This window comes from Anolis carolinensis, chromosome 3, assembly GCF_035594765.1.
Source record: "Anolis carolinensis isolate JA03-04 chromosome 3, rAnoCar3.1.pri, whole genome shotgun sequence".
In the NCBI taxonomy this organism is placed as follows: Eukaryota; Metazoa; Chordata; class Lepidosauria; order Squamata; family Dactyloidae; genus Anolis; species Anolis carolinensis.
The window spans coordinates 53,968,709-53,986,534 of record NC_085843.1 but is presented as its reverse complement, the minus strand read 5'-3'; the positions used below and the strand labels follow the sequence as shown (position 1 = coordinate 53,986,534).

General features: G+C 37.5%; 1 protein-coding gene across 5 annotated transcripts in view; it reads left to right on the top strand.

Moving 5' to 3' along the window:
- LOC100564977 (myelin protein zero-like protein 1) overlaps positions 1–17,826 on the top strand; it is a 33,136-nt gene that overhangs the window by 9,162 nt on the left and 6,148 nt on the right. Inside the window, exons 2-6 of one of the 5 annotated variants that reach the window (XM_008107723.2) lie at positions 5,649–5,809; positions 8,115–8,343; positions 10,122–10,254; positions 11,605–11,678; positions 13,677–13,782. In XM_008107723.2, the coding sequence (XP_008105930.1) occupies positions 5,649–5,809; positions 8,115–8,343; positions 10,122–10,254; positions 11,605–11,638 (557 nt within the window). In that variant the 3' untranslated portion in view covers positions 11,639–11,678; positions 13,677–13,782. Of the gene's footprint in view, positions 1–5,648; positions 5,810–8,114; positions 8,344–10,121; positions 10,255–11,604; positions 11,679–13,676; positions 13,783–17,826 lie in introns of those variants that run through there. The other 4 variants (XM_008107721.3, XM_008107720.3, XM_016992534.2 and 1 more) reach the window with 4 other exon arrangements.

The following is a 17,826-nucleotide window of genomic DNA, read 5'->3' as shown; positions in this document are numbered from 1 at the left end:
AAGTAGACTTCCATTCTTTCCCAGCTCAACCTTTATTGCATTGTTTACTACAAACATGCAGGTGCATCTCAACACTGATTTGCAACATAACATCCTGCTCAGTGCACCACTTTCATTGTTGCAGCTTACATCTCATGTCAGCAACATAGCTCCACATCATAAACTAATGAATGGTAGCCTGCTTTTGGATGTTCGCCATCTTTTAGCATATCCAGTTTTGTCTCTGAGATCCACAGGATTTCTTCAAGCAAGCTATTTGTGTGAAATATTTTGAGGACATTGTGAAGTGCAGGTGTTTTAAGGACACAAATGGTAGGCTGTTTATTCTGAGGATGTGTATTCCCATCCCATGTATCAGAATCTATTCCAGAATTTATTTCAGTGAGTGTTGATGTAGAAAAAAGATATTCACTTTCTTTGAACCTCTAGCATGTTAATTATCTTGATCAAAGTTTATATATGAAATATCACTTACTCATTTAGGATGTATGCCCACCATCTTATATTTTCTGTCAACTTAGAAATAAGTCTCTTCTGCTTGGACGTGATGGGGTTTTCTGATTTTACTAGAAAACATTAAGTCAGAAATATCTCCTTTCAATGTGTTTATGGAGGAGCTGTGTTTAGTTGCATCTTTGGCTGATGCCCAACTTGGACAATTCTTGAACATCTCCACAGATCATTCAGAGCCAAGTTTGCTCTTTTCAAATTAAGTTAACATTTCTGCTTAAAGACTCTTTCAATTTTTTGAATTGTGGCTTCACTTGTAATAAATTACATTTACTGTGAGATCCCACAGTTTCTTGGAGCTGGTACAAGTCTAGTCCATCTCGTGTTGGTGAGCAGTAGCCAAACACTTTCACTGTGTTAATCAGTACACCAGAGTTCCAAGGCACAAAATATGTGGGAAACCTAAATGGCTAATGCTGTACAGTAACCTTATACTGTAATACTATGGTCAACCTGTCAACACCCTAAAAATATAAAAATAAGTTCTAAAAAGCAAACTTGATGTTGCAATTTTATATAAGGAACACTATTTTTTTATGTTGTTGTATATAATGGGACTTGAGCATCCATGGATTTTGGAATCCACAGGGGTTCCTGGAACCAAATCCCAGTGGATAGCAAGGGCCTACTAAGTTATTGCACAGTATCTAAGGAATGGAAGTCGTTCTTCCTTTTATAATATTTTGACTAATTAAGTTTAGAGGACAAGTGTAATTTACTGTTACTTCTGTTTCTATGTGTGTATGGGCCTTCAAGTTTCTTGTTGACTCATGGTGCTCCTATGAATTTCATACAGTTAGGCAAGGAATATTAGGCAAGGAATATTCAAATATAGTTTTGCCAGTTCCTTCCTCTGAAGTGTAACCTACAGCACCTTGTATTTGTTGGAAGTTTCTCATCCAAATCCTCACCAGAGCTGACTCTGCTTAGCTTGTAAGAGCAGATGGCATCTGGTACATTTAGGGTATTTAACCCACTACACTATTCGTAACTTTTTCATAGCCTTGGGGTTCAAGATGACCTACAGAAATTAAAATAGATATCGGTAATAAGGTTGTATCACTAAATCACAAACTATAATTAAATCATTAAAAGCTTTTTAAATTAAAATGTTTATATCCCATCTTTTATTGTGATAGTGTACAGGTTTTCTTTGAGAAAAAAAGAATATATCTGAAGCAGGATAAAAACATCTTAAATATAACAATAAGCTACGACAGTTTTAAAGTTACAGTAGTTCAAAACATATGCATGCACAATTAAGCAAAATTAAGCCATAAAGCTTTAATATAATGCCATGTCTTGATTTGACACCAAAAAGAAGCTAATGTTAGCAGTAATTGGACCCCCATGGCTAGGGAATTCTATAATTTGGATATACCTCTCCCATGTTATTCCACATCATGCTGCCCCTACTGATGGGACACCATCCCCTGGCAGAGATATGCATAGAGTGTTACTCCTTCAGGTACTGAGATCCCAAGTCTTTAGATCTTCAAATGTCATCACTGGTACCTTGAATTTAGACCTGAAGTTAACTGGCAGACAATTCAAAAACATAGCCATTACAAAATACAGAACAATGCAACATATTATTAAAAACTCTTTCTTCATGAGCAATCAATTCCTAAAGGCCTTTAGAAACAAACAAAACAACCAAATCTTTGCTTGTTGCTAGAAGGACACCATAGAGATCACCTTTCTAGAAAGGAAGTACCAGAGCCTAGGAGCAGCCAGGAAAAAGGCCCTATCCTGTGCTCCCACTGGGTTTACTTAAGGGTGGCGGACAAAAGGAAGAACCTTTTTGAAGATCTCAAAATTCAGACAGGCTTATCCAGGAGAACATCTTCCTTCAGATAACCTGGATCCAAGCCACAGTTATAGGTCATAGTTAGGACATTTAACAGTGCCTAGAATAATCAGTCCAACTGTAGTAGCAAGGGAAATCTCTGTTCCCTGTAACTAGCGCTAGGTAGTTCTTTTTATCCATGGATTCAACCTTCAGTGGCTTGAAAATATTAAAAAAGAAAAAATCCAAAAGAAACGTTGATTTCACTGTTATATATGAGGGATATCATTGTGCTACACCATTGTATATAATGGGGCTTGAACTTCCACGGATTTTGGTATCCATGCGGGTTGGAATCAAATCCCAGTGGCTACCAAAGGTCTGCAGCTTTTGGGACCTGCTGACATTTCCATACACTTTTCAAAAATAATCCCACATCGAGTGACTTGCCGAAACTAAGACCTGCAATCAGATCAGACATTTCTAGGAAAGGGTACAAGTGATGCACAAGCCTTAGCTGTGCAAAAGCACTTCTGTCCACTGCAAAAACCTGAAGCTCTAGTCTTCCTTCCTTCCTTTTTCTCTTCTCGTCTCTTCCTTCCTTCCCTTTGCCTTCTTTTCTCCTGTCCTTCCTTTCTCCTTCCTTTTTCTCTTCTCTTCGTTTACTTTCTTTTGCCTTGCCTTTACCAGTCTCCTCATGTCACCTGAGGATTAGGAGGGACCCCCCAACAAACATGGCCCCTTCCAACAGTGCTCTCTCCTGCTCACCATCTGGGGTTCAGTGGGTTTGGAGCAGTGGTTCCCAAACTTTTTTTAATCTGATTCTTTTGAGGAGCTTTGGTGTAAAAAAGCAATTTTTATACTAAAATTTGAGGAATTGCCTTGTTCTATCTTACGCTCTCCTCCACAACTTATTTATGCAAACAAGGATTTTCTGTTTTTCTAGTAATTGAAAACAAGTCCAGGAATCTATTGAAAGTAAGTGATGATATGTGTGTAGCTTTGAGCAATATATTAGCCCCAGGATTACCCAACTTGTAAAGAAGATGCAAGCTCAAAAATCACATTGATGCAAACCAAATTTAATTTTCTATTAAAATGTTCTTTTTAATATTATAACAGTACTGTTAATTCATGTTACTATTAAGTTTAATGAATATGTTAAAAGTTTTAATTAAAGTTTATTTTTAGATTAACATGGTTTATTATTCTTGAACCTTGTGGTCCCTGCTAACAACAAAAAAATCAAAGTGTTCCCTGGTCAAAAAAGATTGGGAACCAGTGTTCTAGACTCAGGGTTGAACCCAGGTGTACATACAAATTGTGGTCCTACATCAGGGGAATTGTAGCTGCGTCCAGTTCTAGTGTGAGCTAAGATAATCGAACCTGTCAAATAGGAACAGTTAGAGATAGGGATACTGAACAGGTAAGACTGGAGATGCTCAGGACAGGCACAAGATGGGTCCAGAGAGAATTCAAGATAGGAATAAATAGGAAAGGTTGATAGTGATCATTATAGATCTGATAAGAATTTTGGATTGATGATAGCTGTGAGGTCAGGGGAAACTAGATGTTTAATATGCTATACAATAGAGTTTTACTGTTATGTTTTCTGAATTTCTCTGTTTTCATTTTAGAATTAATGTTGGTAATTGGCCCAGCAATAAACACATTTGCCTGTCCAACGTAGTTATTACTTTAGGGTCTGAAATCCAGGGAATGATCATAAGGATAGAAAAACAAAGTTAGTGATAGAAGTCCAAGAGTTAGAATTGCATGGTCAGCCTGGAGAGAAAATCAGCCATAATATTAATCTATGGTATAGCATTATGTCCTGTAGCCCAATATATCTCATTTATTTTATCATACTTTTCATCATATTAACACTGGTATATCAAAATACATTTGAACAGTTGCTGTGATCACAACCTGCTCCAATAATTTTTTTTTCAATAAAACTGCTACATTCTAGCCTAATGGAAAGTTTAAATGAAAGTCTATAGAGTTAAGTCTATTAATTCCAACCAGCATATTTTTGCATACAATATTGAAAAGAAAAGTTCATTTCTTCATTAGCCTACTAGACCAGTCTCCAACATTTTTGAAATGACAGTATATTCTTATACAATGGAGGTTTTTTTTTTTTGCAATATCTAAGTAGAAATAATAGAAGAAGGCTGTTTTTGGACCCTGTAAACCTCAGTTGACTTACACACAGCTCACTGTGTGCTTTCTGGACCTTTGTAATATACAGGGTGTTTGAAAAAGAACTCCCTAGTTTTAATGTGTTTTAACTTAAAACCCAGGAGTTCTTTTTCAAACACCCTGTATTAAAAAATTGTCAGTGATTGCAGTTTTGTTGTGGCTTCCTGGTTGCAGCAGAGAGAGGATTGAATGCTGCTTTCAGGCTTTCTTGACATGGCCTCTCCAGGAGCTCTATTGTTGCTCTTATCCCTTCGTGCATTGTGATAAATCTGAAGGAAGTCTATACTAGAAAGTTTTATAGCTGCTTCTTCAGTTTAGGTGTGCAAGACCTCCATGACTGTGAAAAAAAACTATGAATAAAAAAAACCAACTTTTTAATACCTATGATCAAATTTTGACAGATTTCCTAGAGATGCCTAGAGAGAACATATTACTTATATTCACAAATAATAAAATATATGCAAAAATGAAGCCCACCAGTGTGGATGGCCAACTATATTTCAGTAATTATCAAGAGAACATTCTGTAAAGTTTGTTTACTGATCTTGACCACACAGGTGATTGGACAGGAAATGGAAATATGACTGGGTGTACATTGTTAGGGATTTAAGGGACCAATTTTGAGTAGGCTTGAGAAGTGTTCTAGTGTTCTAGCTTCCACTTCTCCCGTCATAAAATGATGCTAGCTCCAACTGATTCCTTTAAACCAGAAATTGGGAAACTGCTCGAGGTTAGAGGGTTATAAGAGGCATTGTGAGGTTGTCTTCCCCTATTTTTTTTTTTTTTTTTAGATTCCTGAGGGGCTTTGAGTTGACAACCACATTTAGCATGCAAATTCCCACACTCTGCATTAACCTATATGAATACTATCTATTTCCTTGCAAATGGAGGAATTCCTTTCCCAGACAACTTTATATAGACACCTCTTTGATAATGTAGAGCTATCGTAGTGATTAAAATGACAAGGTACGGTCTGCAGTGTTAACAAATTGGAAAGTGTAAGTATGAATTTTGTCTATATCACTAATAAGTGCTTGTCATATTGTACATGTCCACATATATGATTTGCTCTCTAAATAAAAGTTTTCTTTTTGCACTGATTAATAAGGATCAAATCTTCTGATGCTTATGGTGTTCTTGATAGCCCAGGTTTCAGCTGTGGATGTACACACACCAGCAGAACTTTCTGTGGAGAATGGAACAGAGGCAAAACTTCCTTGCACCTTTGCATCATCAGAAGTGATCAGCAGTGCGGCTTCTGTTACCTGGAGTTTTCAAGCAGAGGGATCAACTACTTCTGTGTCGGTAAGAGACAGTGATAGAAATAAAACTACATCTGCATAAGAGTTTATTGATTATTCAAGCCATTCCATATTTTCCTGCCTTTTTCGTCCTGCTCTCTATCATTAACTAGTAAGAATGTGTGTGTTGAATACTGCTTTAGAATTACATCACAACGTGCATCCTTTTCTTCTTGCCTTCAAGGATTGTACTTCTGTGTATATTGCTAGCAAAAGACGAGTTTGGATGAGAGCTTGTTTGAACCAGGGTTCCTTGTGATGGATTAAGCATTGTGTTCTCATAGCTAGTTAGGGCAGGCCTCAAAATGTATGCCAACAGATCTTTTCTGTGGTGGAAGTTATATGTCCAAAAGAGACTTGTAAGAGGAACAATGGTCTGAAATGAGGTGTATCTTACCATGTATACTTGTAACTACTTTCAGAGTTCCCCATGTATTACTCTTGGTTTTTTCAAAGGACTAGAAATCAGCCCTCCCTATCTCTAATTATGTGGTATATTTATCTTTACTCCTGGCTTGCTTCACTACTGAGTCACTTCTAGCGACTTTATTGCTATTACCATACGATAGCCCTGCCTTGAGCAGTTGGGTTATTTATCGTGTCAGAAGTGAACCAAGGGTACAAGATTTAATGTATTTGAAAACACAAAGTAAAAAAAAATACACAACAATGACAACAACTTGGCATTATACTAAATGTCCTTTAGCTGGCCACTTGGAGTGCCTCTGGTGTTTCTGAAAAAGATCCTCCATAGTGCATGTGGCAGGGCTCAGACTCCATTGTAATAGATGGTCTGTGGTTTGCTCTTCCCCACACTCGCATGTCATGGACTCTACTTTGTAACCCCATTTCTTAAGGGTTTTTTTTTGTCCTGCAGCTAGACCCAACTGCTTAAGTTTGGCAAGTGCAGGACAAAAAAGTGCATGTGTGTGTGGATTTAAAATGTGGAGTTGACTCTCCACATTTGCTGCGGTTGGGGCAGAGGACCCCCACAAATGTGAAAAAGCACACAAATTAAACCTGAAAGAACACTTCTCTACAAATCTCTATGCCCATGGCTGTTGATCAAAGAGTCAGGAATATCTCTAGTAATCTCTAGGTCCCCTAGCAGAACTCTGTGGCTGCAGTTGATCATCAAATAATGTAGGAATCCTAGATCCTAGATTCCTAGAGAACACATATTAATCAAATATGTGAATAATCAAAACCACAAAACCTGCAAATGTTCTGGGCTGATCTCATATCTTTATACAAACAAACATTAATGTATTATCTAAAATGCATTTATTCAGTTACATTTGCTTCTTTTTCTAATTTCTAATATATATTTCACAAATGTTAGTTATTAAAGCTGTTTGTAATTGCTATTTTGAAGAATAGTTCTAGTTCATACTGTCAGAATTGCCATTTCTCCTAGTAAACTACCCCAATTAATTTAGAAGTATGATTTTAACTTGAGGCTGGCTACTTTCAGCTTCCTTCTGCCCTCAGTCCAATTCTCCACTTTGTTCTGAACTCTTCCCACAGCCTGGTTTCTTCATCAGCTGTCACTTGCTTGAACTCCATCTCTATTTGGCCCCAAACAGACAGCCCTTAATCCAGTATCCAATCAGATTGAAATGAACTGACCCCCCCCCCCCCATAACCAGATATCACCTGTTTGGACCTTTTCTTCCACTATAAAGTAAAATAGGCTAAACAACTAAGTCAAAGCCCAGTAAGTCATTCACCTATAAACTGTGTATCTCTATCAGCCAGAAGCTTCAATTTAAAGAGCCTTTTACTTTCTGTGGCTGTTTATCTCTGTCAGAGTCTGTTTTTTCCCCACCATATTTAACACAAACAGATGCAGAGAATACAAATTTTGTCACACATAAGGTCTATTTCTTTACAAAGGAAAATTAGTATTTGTAAAATTAGGACCGGGCTGTGGCGCAGGCTGGAAAGCAAGCCAAATCAACAACTCACTCTGACCAAGAGGTCATGAGTTCGAGGCCAGCCTGGTGCCTGCGTCTTGTCTCTGTCTCTGTTCTGTGTCATGTCATTGAATGTTTGCCTTTTTGTGTGCAATGTGATCCGCCCTGAGTCCCCTTCGGGGTGAGAAGGGCGGAATATAAATGCTGTAAATAAATAAATAATAAATAATAGTATCTGTGTGGATGATTCAGTCCAATCTTGGGATTGTTACATACGGTCTGGAGTTTGGGTGTTGGAAAAGTTTAGCAAACATGATAATGTGATATAATTAACTGCATACTTTTAAAAATAAGGCTTTATCACTGCATAATGTTTTCTGTTCTTGATAACAGTTCTTCTACTATTCCAATGGGAAGGCATACCCTGGGAAAAGTACACAATTTAAAGACAGAAGCAGCTGGGCTGGAGACCTGAACAAGAAAGATGCATCTATCAATATAGCAAACATGCAGTTTCAAGACAATGGAACTTACATCTGTGATGTCAAGAACCCTCCAGATATAGTTGTCACTCCAGGAGAAATCAAAGTCAGAGTTGTGGAGAGAGGTACAGTAGTCCCTGGTAAGAGTGTGTGTAACAATGGCTGAGGCAATTTTCTGTGTCATTATTTCACTGAAATTGCTCTTTCTTAGACTTCACTTATGTGTTGTTGTGGTTGTTCTAGAATAATTTTAGATGCCTTGTATTGAAATTATTTTGTTGTCAATTGAAGAGCGAGTGGAAAAAAATAGAAACTTTATCCTCAGTCGAAAGCACAAGCCCAGTGTGTTTAAGAAATTCCCTTAACAACAGCATGAATATGCATCTTTTCGAAGTGTCCCATTTTCCCCTTTGTTTTTTTATGAATCTATGAAAAGGCTTTTATCTCCAAACTGAGATGTAGAAAAGGAGCACTAATTGTGTCGGATAAAGGTGGGACTCTGACAATGTCAGATAGCAGTGTCTGACTTTAAGGAAGTTGTCAGATTTCAAATGGGAAGGGATGTTATTCAACACGGGGAGTGTCCCAAGAGGCAGTCTGGCTCCCAGCCCAAAATAGTTCCCTGCCATATTTTAGTGCTATTACTTGCCTATTGTGCACATGTGTGTGTGTGTGTGTGTGTGTGTGTGTGTGTGTGTGTATGTGTGTATGTATATATTCCTCTGGTACAGATACCAAAAGTTTCATGTATCCTGTATTTGCTATGTCATTCCCTGTCTTCTGGTTAACCGTCTTTCATGATAATGCAATGGAGCTAACTTTCAACTACAATGGATATACATGTAAAATGTGCCATATGCTTCATAAGATTATTTGGAAACAATGGCTTAATTTTTTTCCTGATGTTTCTGAGTATTTCAAGGTACCTGTACTATGTTGCATGTACATGTGCCCTTCACACTTTATTGGAGGCTTGTATATTTTACACTGCCTTATTCACAGGAGACAACAGAATGTTGAAGCATGAAATGGCTTCATTGAGGGGGCCTTAAACCAGTCAACCTGATTTTCTTTTTTTCCTCATAAAGTTACCATCAGCATGCAAATACTTTACATGTTGGAAAAGAGAATTAAAATTTAACAAAAAGAGAGGAACATACATTTTAGAGCATGCTTCTTAATTTCGCTTCAGATTTGAAGTTGAAAGACCTAACTGATTATCTGGCAGTGTTTTGTCTAGTGCAGAAGTGGGGAAAATGAATAGTAGTTTTGTTGGACCAGAGGGCCTTGAAAAGACCTGGAAGTGTAAAATATAAAAATAAAGCAGGAGGAGACTGGTGCCCCCTTGCAGTTTTAATTTTTCTGATTGGAGGGCTATGTGTGGGACTTAGTGCAGCCCATTGGAGGGTCTACCTCAATGGTTCTCAACCTGTAGGTCCCCAGGTGTTTTGACGTACAACTCCCAGAAATCCCAGTCAGTTTACCAGCTGTTAGGATTTCTGGGAGTTGAAGGCCAAAACATCTGGGGACCCACAGATTGAGAACCACTGGTCTACAGTCTGAAAACACACTTAGATTTCTAAAACCTTAAGAATAAACTGGTACTAACACACTTCAATCTGATCTTTCAAGTTTGCAGGCTCTGTCTTAGGACTTTAGTCATACTACAGATCCTGTCACTTTGACATCTAGACAGGATTCGTTTTGGACTTTTCTCTTTGTTTTGTGTTGACGATACTGTGTTTTTGTACTTCAGATCTAGTACACAACACAAAAAGAGCCAAAGACATACAGTAGCTGATACATGTTTAATGCATGAATTTAACATCCAAAAAAGAATAATGGCTTACATCCACTTAAAAGTGTTTACCAATTTCAAAATGGACCAAACTGAATCTAACTTTTCTTTCCTACTCAGGAAACTTGCCTCTGTTTACCCCTACCCTTGTGGCGGGAATAAGCATTGGTGGAGTTCTGGGTTTAGGTTTACTCATCATTCTTATTGTGTGTGTCGTGTACAGAAAGAAGAATTCTAAAAAACATTACTCTGGGTAAGATATTTTTCTACTTGTTGCTTATTTTTTAATAAAAAAAGGTTAGAGTTAGATTTATTTATTTTTGTTTGCTCATTTTTGTTTTCATTACTAAGTGTATTATAACAGCTGGGACACACTTCTCCCTCAAAACAAATAAATTTCAGCTTTGTTGTCCATATACTTTGCCCCTTTACATTCGTACAGTTCTGCTAGATATTATTGTATTCATGGAATTGGAAGGGTATTGTATAAACTGTCTGGAGAGGCAGTCCTACCCTCTCCCCCATGCAAAAATAAGGAGCTTTTGAAACTCCCGGGATAAAGGTAAATTGCTGGACACTTTCTACATTTTGGATTGCACAACTTCATTTCTCAGTTTGGAGTATTGCTGCCAACTCCTTGACAACAGTCTGCTTGCCAGAGGTTTCCAACTCCAGCTTTGGGAAAAGCAGTTCCTCTACTCTTTTCACTGGCTTCACCATTTGCATGACTTCTTTTCCCCCCTGCACTTAATTTCATTTTGAGGAGCTTTTATACTGTAGACATTTGATCCAGAGCTTTTGGAATGCTATTAATTTTTTTGTGATGGGTTTCTTTTGTGGTGTGGTGGTGGGTCTTTATCTTCTTTTCTTTATCACCTTATTCAAACAGAAGTGTATCCTTATGAACAAAAATAGAACACACATCAGGGATTTGTCATTTCACTGCCCAACTCTTTCCAGACCTTTGTAGATCCATTGATCAACGAAGCCTTTAAAAATCGAGTTCTTGATAGGTGTGTTTAATTGGCAATTTTCCCACTATACCTTCTTTTCAGCTGAAGATCATAGAGAGGGGTTGCAGCAGAGGTTAGTAGTATGACTGAGTGAGTGCAGTGGTCTGCTACATAAACTAAAGAGTCCCATGTGGAAAGCTTAGTTTTCTTTCTGCATGCGCTCTTTCCATAATGGCTTGAAGGCAGTTTACTCTGATCGGCACATTTGGATCCCTAAATCTAACATGAGTATTTAACTTTCTGTCCATGCTTCACTGTTGAAAAATACTTGAAGGGTTTGGAACAATAATATACATGCACTAAATTATTCTATTGCTGTTATTGTTTCCCCAGCAGTGTCAACATTAAAATAATATTAATATTCCTGTTGGTTACTAAATGAAAAGATGTGTCTATCCTGTAATTACAATTTTTACTTTTAATTGCTAAATGAAACTAACACTATCGGTTTAATGGACTGATTTGGGTGGAGATGGGAACCCTTGCATGGCAGTATCACAACTTCTGTTCTTGCTCTGAAATTTTGGTTTTTTCCTTTCTTCTTTTGTGTACTGGGATCGGATCCTGTTCTTATCTTCCTCTCCTTACAGAGATCCCGATATAGACGCAAGATTGGGAATGTAACAGGGCTGGGTCTCCTCTTCCAGTCCCACTATATATCATGGTAACTAATCAAATTGGTAGTTGCTCTTTGATACTTTGTGTGTATGAGTGTGCACATTTCTGCCTCCCTTGCTGACTACCCGCCTAACATAACTCCATCACTTGTGCTGGAATTCTGTTTTGTAGACTGTTGGTGAAGGGGCAGCTCATTTCATCTACTTGCTTGAATTTGTTGTTTCATTTTGTCAATTGTGGCAACAGTGCTATTTGCCAGAATCAGTACCCCATTGCTTGGCAACAAACTCACATGCATGAAAGGGGGAGGGGATTTGGACTGTGTACATTGTGAGAGAAGAAACTCACTTCGTGTTAAGTAAATAATTGAAAGTCCTATATGTTTTGAGATACGTACAAACATTCATGAAATCTTAGAAAGACCTCCAAGCATTTTATTTTCTGACATCTTTATGTTCAGTCCCAGTAAGAATGGAATTTCATTTACTGATACTGACATATCTTTTTTTCTCAGTACTGTAGTTCCCTTTGTACTGCTGCATATCTCATGTATCTGCTTTTTAAATAATGTTTAAATATGCCTTTTGGACAAGAGAAAATAATGGCTTGCAGAGAACCATGTTCTGCTTATGTCATTGTCATACTGTCATTATCCATGTGTGTTTTTATACATGTTACGAATGTGTTGTGTAGGAGAAAAAAAGTAGGTGCAGCTTTCTTCAATGTATGATCTCCAGACATTTTGGATTACAGTTCCCATTCATGAGGACCATTGTGTTTGTTAACTGGGACAGGTACTGGGTGTATTCCAAAACCTCTGGAACACAGTTGGCTTTCTGTAGCTGCAGACTTTGCATCTGCAGATTCAGTCTGCAAATTCAACCAATGATGGATTCAAAATACACAACACAATAAGCATGAAGTTGGAGAGAGACTGAGGATCTGTGAAATGGCAGGAATCCAAGCCTAGTGCTTGGTGAAAATGCATGATTTCCACCATTTCATAGTTGATCAGTCTGTTTCCAGCCTTGCATTTTGTTCCTTCACCATTTTGTATGATGGGACTTGATCATCTGTGGATTTTGATGTTCATGGAGAGTCCTGGAACCAATCCCTTGTGAATACAGAAGGCCAACTGTATAACATGTTGGTGAAAGGTTGATCTCAGCAGAGGCAGCTAACCGAGTCAGGGTTTTTACCCCCATCTTGGCGTAAAGCTAGATATTTATCACAGTGGCCACTTTCTGAACAGGAACATTAGTATATCCGATACATGAAAGCAGATTCTTATTCCACTTGTTTAAAGGATTTAAGACTGCATTGAGTAAGGCATCCTCCATGAAATCCCTTTTAAGTACATGAGGTTTCATTCATTAATTTAGCACGCTATTCTTTGTAATATTTATTCTAAGGGTTTCCCAACACAAATAAAAAACAAATAGCAGTAATAAAATATAAAACAAATAAACATGATTGAAAATGTTATTTTATGAGTCTAAAATACAGCATCCTTTCAGTACCTAAAAGACATAAATGTTCGAGAGATTAAAAATGTCTGAACTGACACCATATGTTGTGCACAGACAAACCTCTTTGTAAAGAGAGTTCCATAGCAGTTTAGAGGTGATATCTTGTTGAGGACTTGTATTTTGGCTCCTGTAACATAGGTTGAAGCCCATGGAAATGATTGTTTAGAAAAGAAATAGTCTTTAATGATGCGGTTACATGGAAGTGAATGCTGGTGCCTCAGACACATATTACAGGGAATTGTTTCCATGGATCCTGGCAGGGTCACTAATGTAGTAGAGATTAGAAGCTCACTGAAAAGTTATATTGGACACACTTGTGAGGGAAGAAGAGATGCCTGTGTTGAACAGAAGTATGGAGAGGATGTACGAGCTGTCTGTCACTCACTGAGATCACCCTTTATTTTGGCCTAAGATGCCATATCATCCTGCCATCATTTGCATTTGTTTTTGTTTTGTTCTGTTTTGTGTTTACTCTTGAACATTGTCCTGCAAACTCTGCTCTGCCACCTCATCAGCTGCAGTACCTCTGAGAGCTTGGTGTCTCCAGTTAAGCAGGCTCCACGGAAGTCCCCCTCTGACACAGAGAGTCTGGTAAACAGCGTGCCCACCCGATCACACCAGGTAAATGGCATCATGCTGCTTTGAGAACTAACATGGAGACCATGTAGGCATCAGGAGAGGTGCTGTTCTTGTTGAGGGGAGGGAGAGATTTTACAGAGGAAAACATTGAGCATAGTACTGGTACAGGAAAGATCCCCAGCCAAATGAAGGTGAAGTGCTAGGACTCTAGTATTTCGCAGATATAATTGTTGGCTTTGATTTTTTAAAAGAAAAACAGAAGAGACTTGAATACGGCTACTAGTTAGTCTTGGTAAATGTAGAATCGTTGCAGTGAGAGCATTTATTATGTCATAATAGCTTACTTGTACATGGCTTTTGAATCCTGCAGAGTTATTGGTCTCGTGCTGATTAATCTGTAGAGAATTTAAAAGATTGTCCATCTTTGTGGCTCAGGTTTTCACCAGATAGCCCTTTAATTCCTTCAGCTGTCATCCTATCATTTTATTCATGCTAAGTATTTAATATGAATTACTCTTACAATGAGCTTTTCCAGAGCCAACCTTTTGCATGTTGTTGTCTCTCCCTCCCATTACATGTATTTATCACTTAAAAGAACAACGAGTATTATTCTGCTGTTTGGATATATCAGTTCTGGAATATTGTGCATCACGAACTAGATGCTGTTTTTGACAATTATGTGATGTGTTTGAGAAAATGGACAGTGCGTTTGGTTCTCAGCACTACTTTTGTCATTTGCAGGCCCCAACATTATTGAAAATGTTAAAAAATACATATTTGCCCTCAAATGCTGCCTATAGGGGGTGCACTTTTCTTGTACAGTAGAGTCTCACTTATCCAAGCTAAACGGGCCGGCGGAACCTTGGATAAGCGAATATCTTGGATAATAAGGAGGGATTTAAGGAAAAGCCTATTAAGCATCAAATTAGGTTATAATTTTACAAATTAAGCATCCAAACATCATGTTTTACAACAAATTTGACAGAAAAAGCAGTTCAGTATGCAGTAATGTTATGTTGTAATTACTGTATTTACGAATTTAGCACCAAAATATCACAATATATTGAAAACATTGACTACAAAAATGGCTTGGATAATCCAGAAACTTGGATAAACGAGGCTTGGATAAGTGAGACTCTACTGTATTTGGAGCCTCCTGGACCTTTTATGTAAGAAACGACCAGAAAAAGCATCTCCTGTGCTTAAAACAGCCCAGAGTTAGCCAAACAAATAAAGAAAAATGACAAAATTGCCCCTCATGCCCCCGGTGGTATTTAGGGACAAGGATTTGTGGCCCTCCAAAATCAGGAGTGAGGGCAATGCAGCCCTCTACCCCTGTCAATTGCTCACCTCTCATACACATGATGTTTCATGGAAATCTTAGTGAAATACCAAATGTTGCCTGAGATGGGAAACAAAATAGCCAGGTTTCTTTCCTTTTTTATTCAGTTGTTTGATGTGAAACATTGAGTTGGGAGTATTATGTAACAGAAGCAACTTTCCCTTCAAATTGTATCAAGATAAGTTTTCTTTTTTCAAAGCTACACAAATTGATTGAAAGTAAAACCTCTTTGTTGACGGGGAGATGTTTAAGCAAGACTTGAAAAATGTCTTGGCAAAGTAAACTTTCACAAGACATGAAATTCTTTTTCAATATGAGGAGGCAGCTAAATGGCTGTGTAGATTTAGTTTTGTGGCAGCTTGGCATTATTATGCAAATTGGCATGTAGATCTAGTAAAGGAATGTTTTTTGGAACTGCTGCTCTTGGGTTTCAAGATCTAGCTTATTCCTTGTAGCACTCTGCTTGGTTGAAGTTTCTCATTACATCCTTTACTAACGCTGAAGATTAATTTTTGAGAAGTCAGGCAGAGGAGGGACAGAAATTCATCCAACCTACAGTAGCCCATTGATTTTAGTGTTGGGCACAGATTAAACATCCCCTTCCCTTATCTGCCTGGAGTTCAATTCCTTGTTGTCTGAGGCTGTATGATAAGTTCTTAAAGCAAGGCTGGATTGTTAGATGCCCCTTGAATGGAATGGAAGCAATTGATTTCTGTTGTTGCTGAGTGGTGGATAGTCAAGTATTTTGCTTTTGTGTAAAGTAGTTGTGAGTCTGGAGATTGTATTTATCTGTGAAAGGGAAGGCATACAATTAACAACTTCTTCAGGGCTTCTTTGTATACTTAAGTCTGCAGGTTTTCATACAGTCATTTACCCCATGCCTACTTCTTACTGAAAACAAGTGTGTGCATGTCCTTTTTTATAAGGAACTTGTGTGTGCATGATCCTTCCATCTCACCATGTTTTTTATGGGTCATCTCTTAAGTTATTTTAAGAAACATGAAAAGAACCATAATCTATTAAGTGTGAGAGTAGAAACTATTATTTTCTTCTAACTTAATCAAGAATTAACAAAGATTAATATGAATGACTACATTAATGTGTTTGGGCAATGTTAATCTGTCTAGGGTATGTGCTGCTACAAAGGATTTTTCAGTGATGCCATTTTTAAAAAAAATAGGATAATGACTTTCATACACAGGCTTCTATTTTCTTCCTACTGTCACAATATTCTTGTGCGATATTTTAGAGTAAGGGCACTATCTAATAATAATCCTCAAGGCAAACATGAAATGGAATTCGAATGACATTGACAGTTTCCCACAGAACCAAGATGTTAATGTTGTTAAGATTATGATAGAAATTTTAAAAACAAAGAAGAAATTACTTTTCACTAGAGCAGGCAGAGCCACAACTTGCAAATTTCTTGACCACAGTCTTCTATTATCCTATTATCTTTCTCTAAGTTAATGTTGCCTGTTAGGAAAGTAAGAAGTTTGTTGCCAAAAGATGTGTTTCAAACAGCATGCATGTTATCTACATCTCATTGGATTCATTTAATGTTCAGGCTTGCTAACTACTCATCAAACTTGCTTTCACTTTTGTCCTTATCAGTACATTTGAGGCATCAGCATATCACAATGCATGTCTGCCTGATGCAGAATGTCTCAGTGGTTTGCATTCCTCTCTCTAGTCTATCTGGCTGTACAGCATTTGTTCACTTTGATTGTGATAATTGTGGGTATGTTCCAGTTTAGTGCTGACCTGACTGGTTATCTGGTTTTCTTTATGCTTATCAGACAGATTTGAAGATTGTATCCCAATTATGTAGTATTCCAGAGATAATGTTTGAATGCTGAACGGAGGCTTGCTGAAGCCAGGCTTCTCGTTTGATAAATGGAATATTGACAGTAAAACATTCTGCTCATAAATTCTGAAGGCAAACATACATGCTATTTCTTTTCTGTGATGCAAGTACATTTACATAACATTGCACACTTTCTTGTGTGGAACATCCACTAAAATCTCCTTATTGTCTTACTGTTGAAATTAAGGCTACATAGTTCCTAAAAATTAACAGTGCATCAAAAATTAAATATAAGATGTTCTCAGTAGTTTTCAATTGGATGTTTCCAGATTAATATTGTTGATGAGTTTGAATTAAAAACAATGGATGCTGAATTAATATAGTTACAGATGGATTCATAAATGCTCTGTATCAATGCTTTCCATTTTATCTGATGTGAAGGACTGGCACGGCTTCTTTCCTAGTGTGACAGGGATCAGCACTGTATTTGTGCTTTTTAATTACAACTATTTCTTACTTTATTGTCTCACTGTAGACTGACAATTCCTAGCTCATGCATTAGGTCTACTGACCACCATTTTAAGTAGCTCTGCTAAATTCCTGGATGAGAGTGATGGTGATCTCATGTTACAAATAGATGTCTATTATGTGAATAAATAAATATATATTTTTCTATTCATACTGTAATTCAAGAGGAACTAATGGAGTGCTTCAAAAAGACTTGAAGAAGTCCTAGATAAACACTTTTTAAAGGGTTCTGAAACAGAAGAAAGACTGAAATAGTGTCTGGGAGAAATTCACAGTGATATATAAAAGAAAACCAAACTTATTTGTAAAGCAAAATGAGTGATTCATTTGCAGACAATGACTTCCTATATGACTTCTACAAGAGGCTTTGTGAGGTGTGGTTTGAAAATGGTTTTGAAAGCCATTGGTG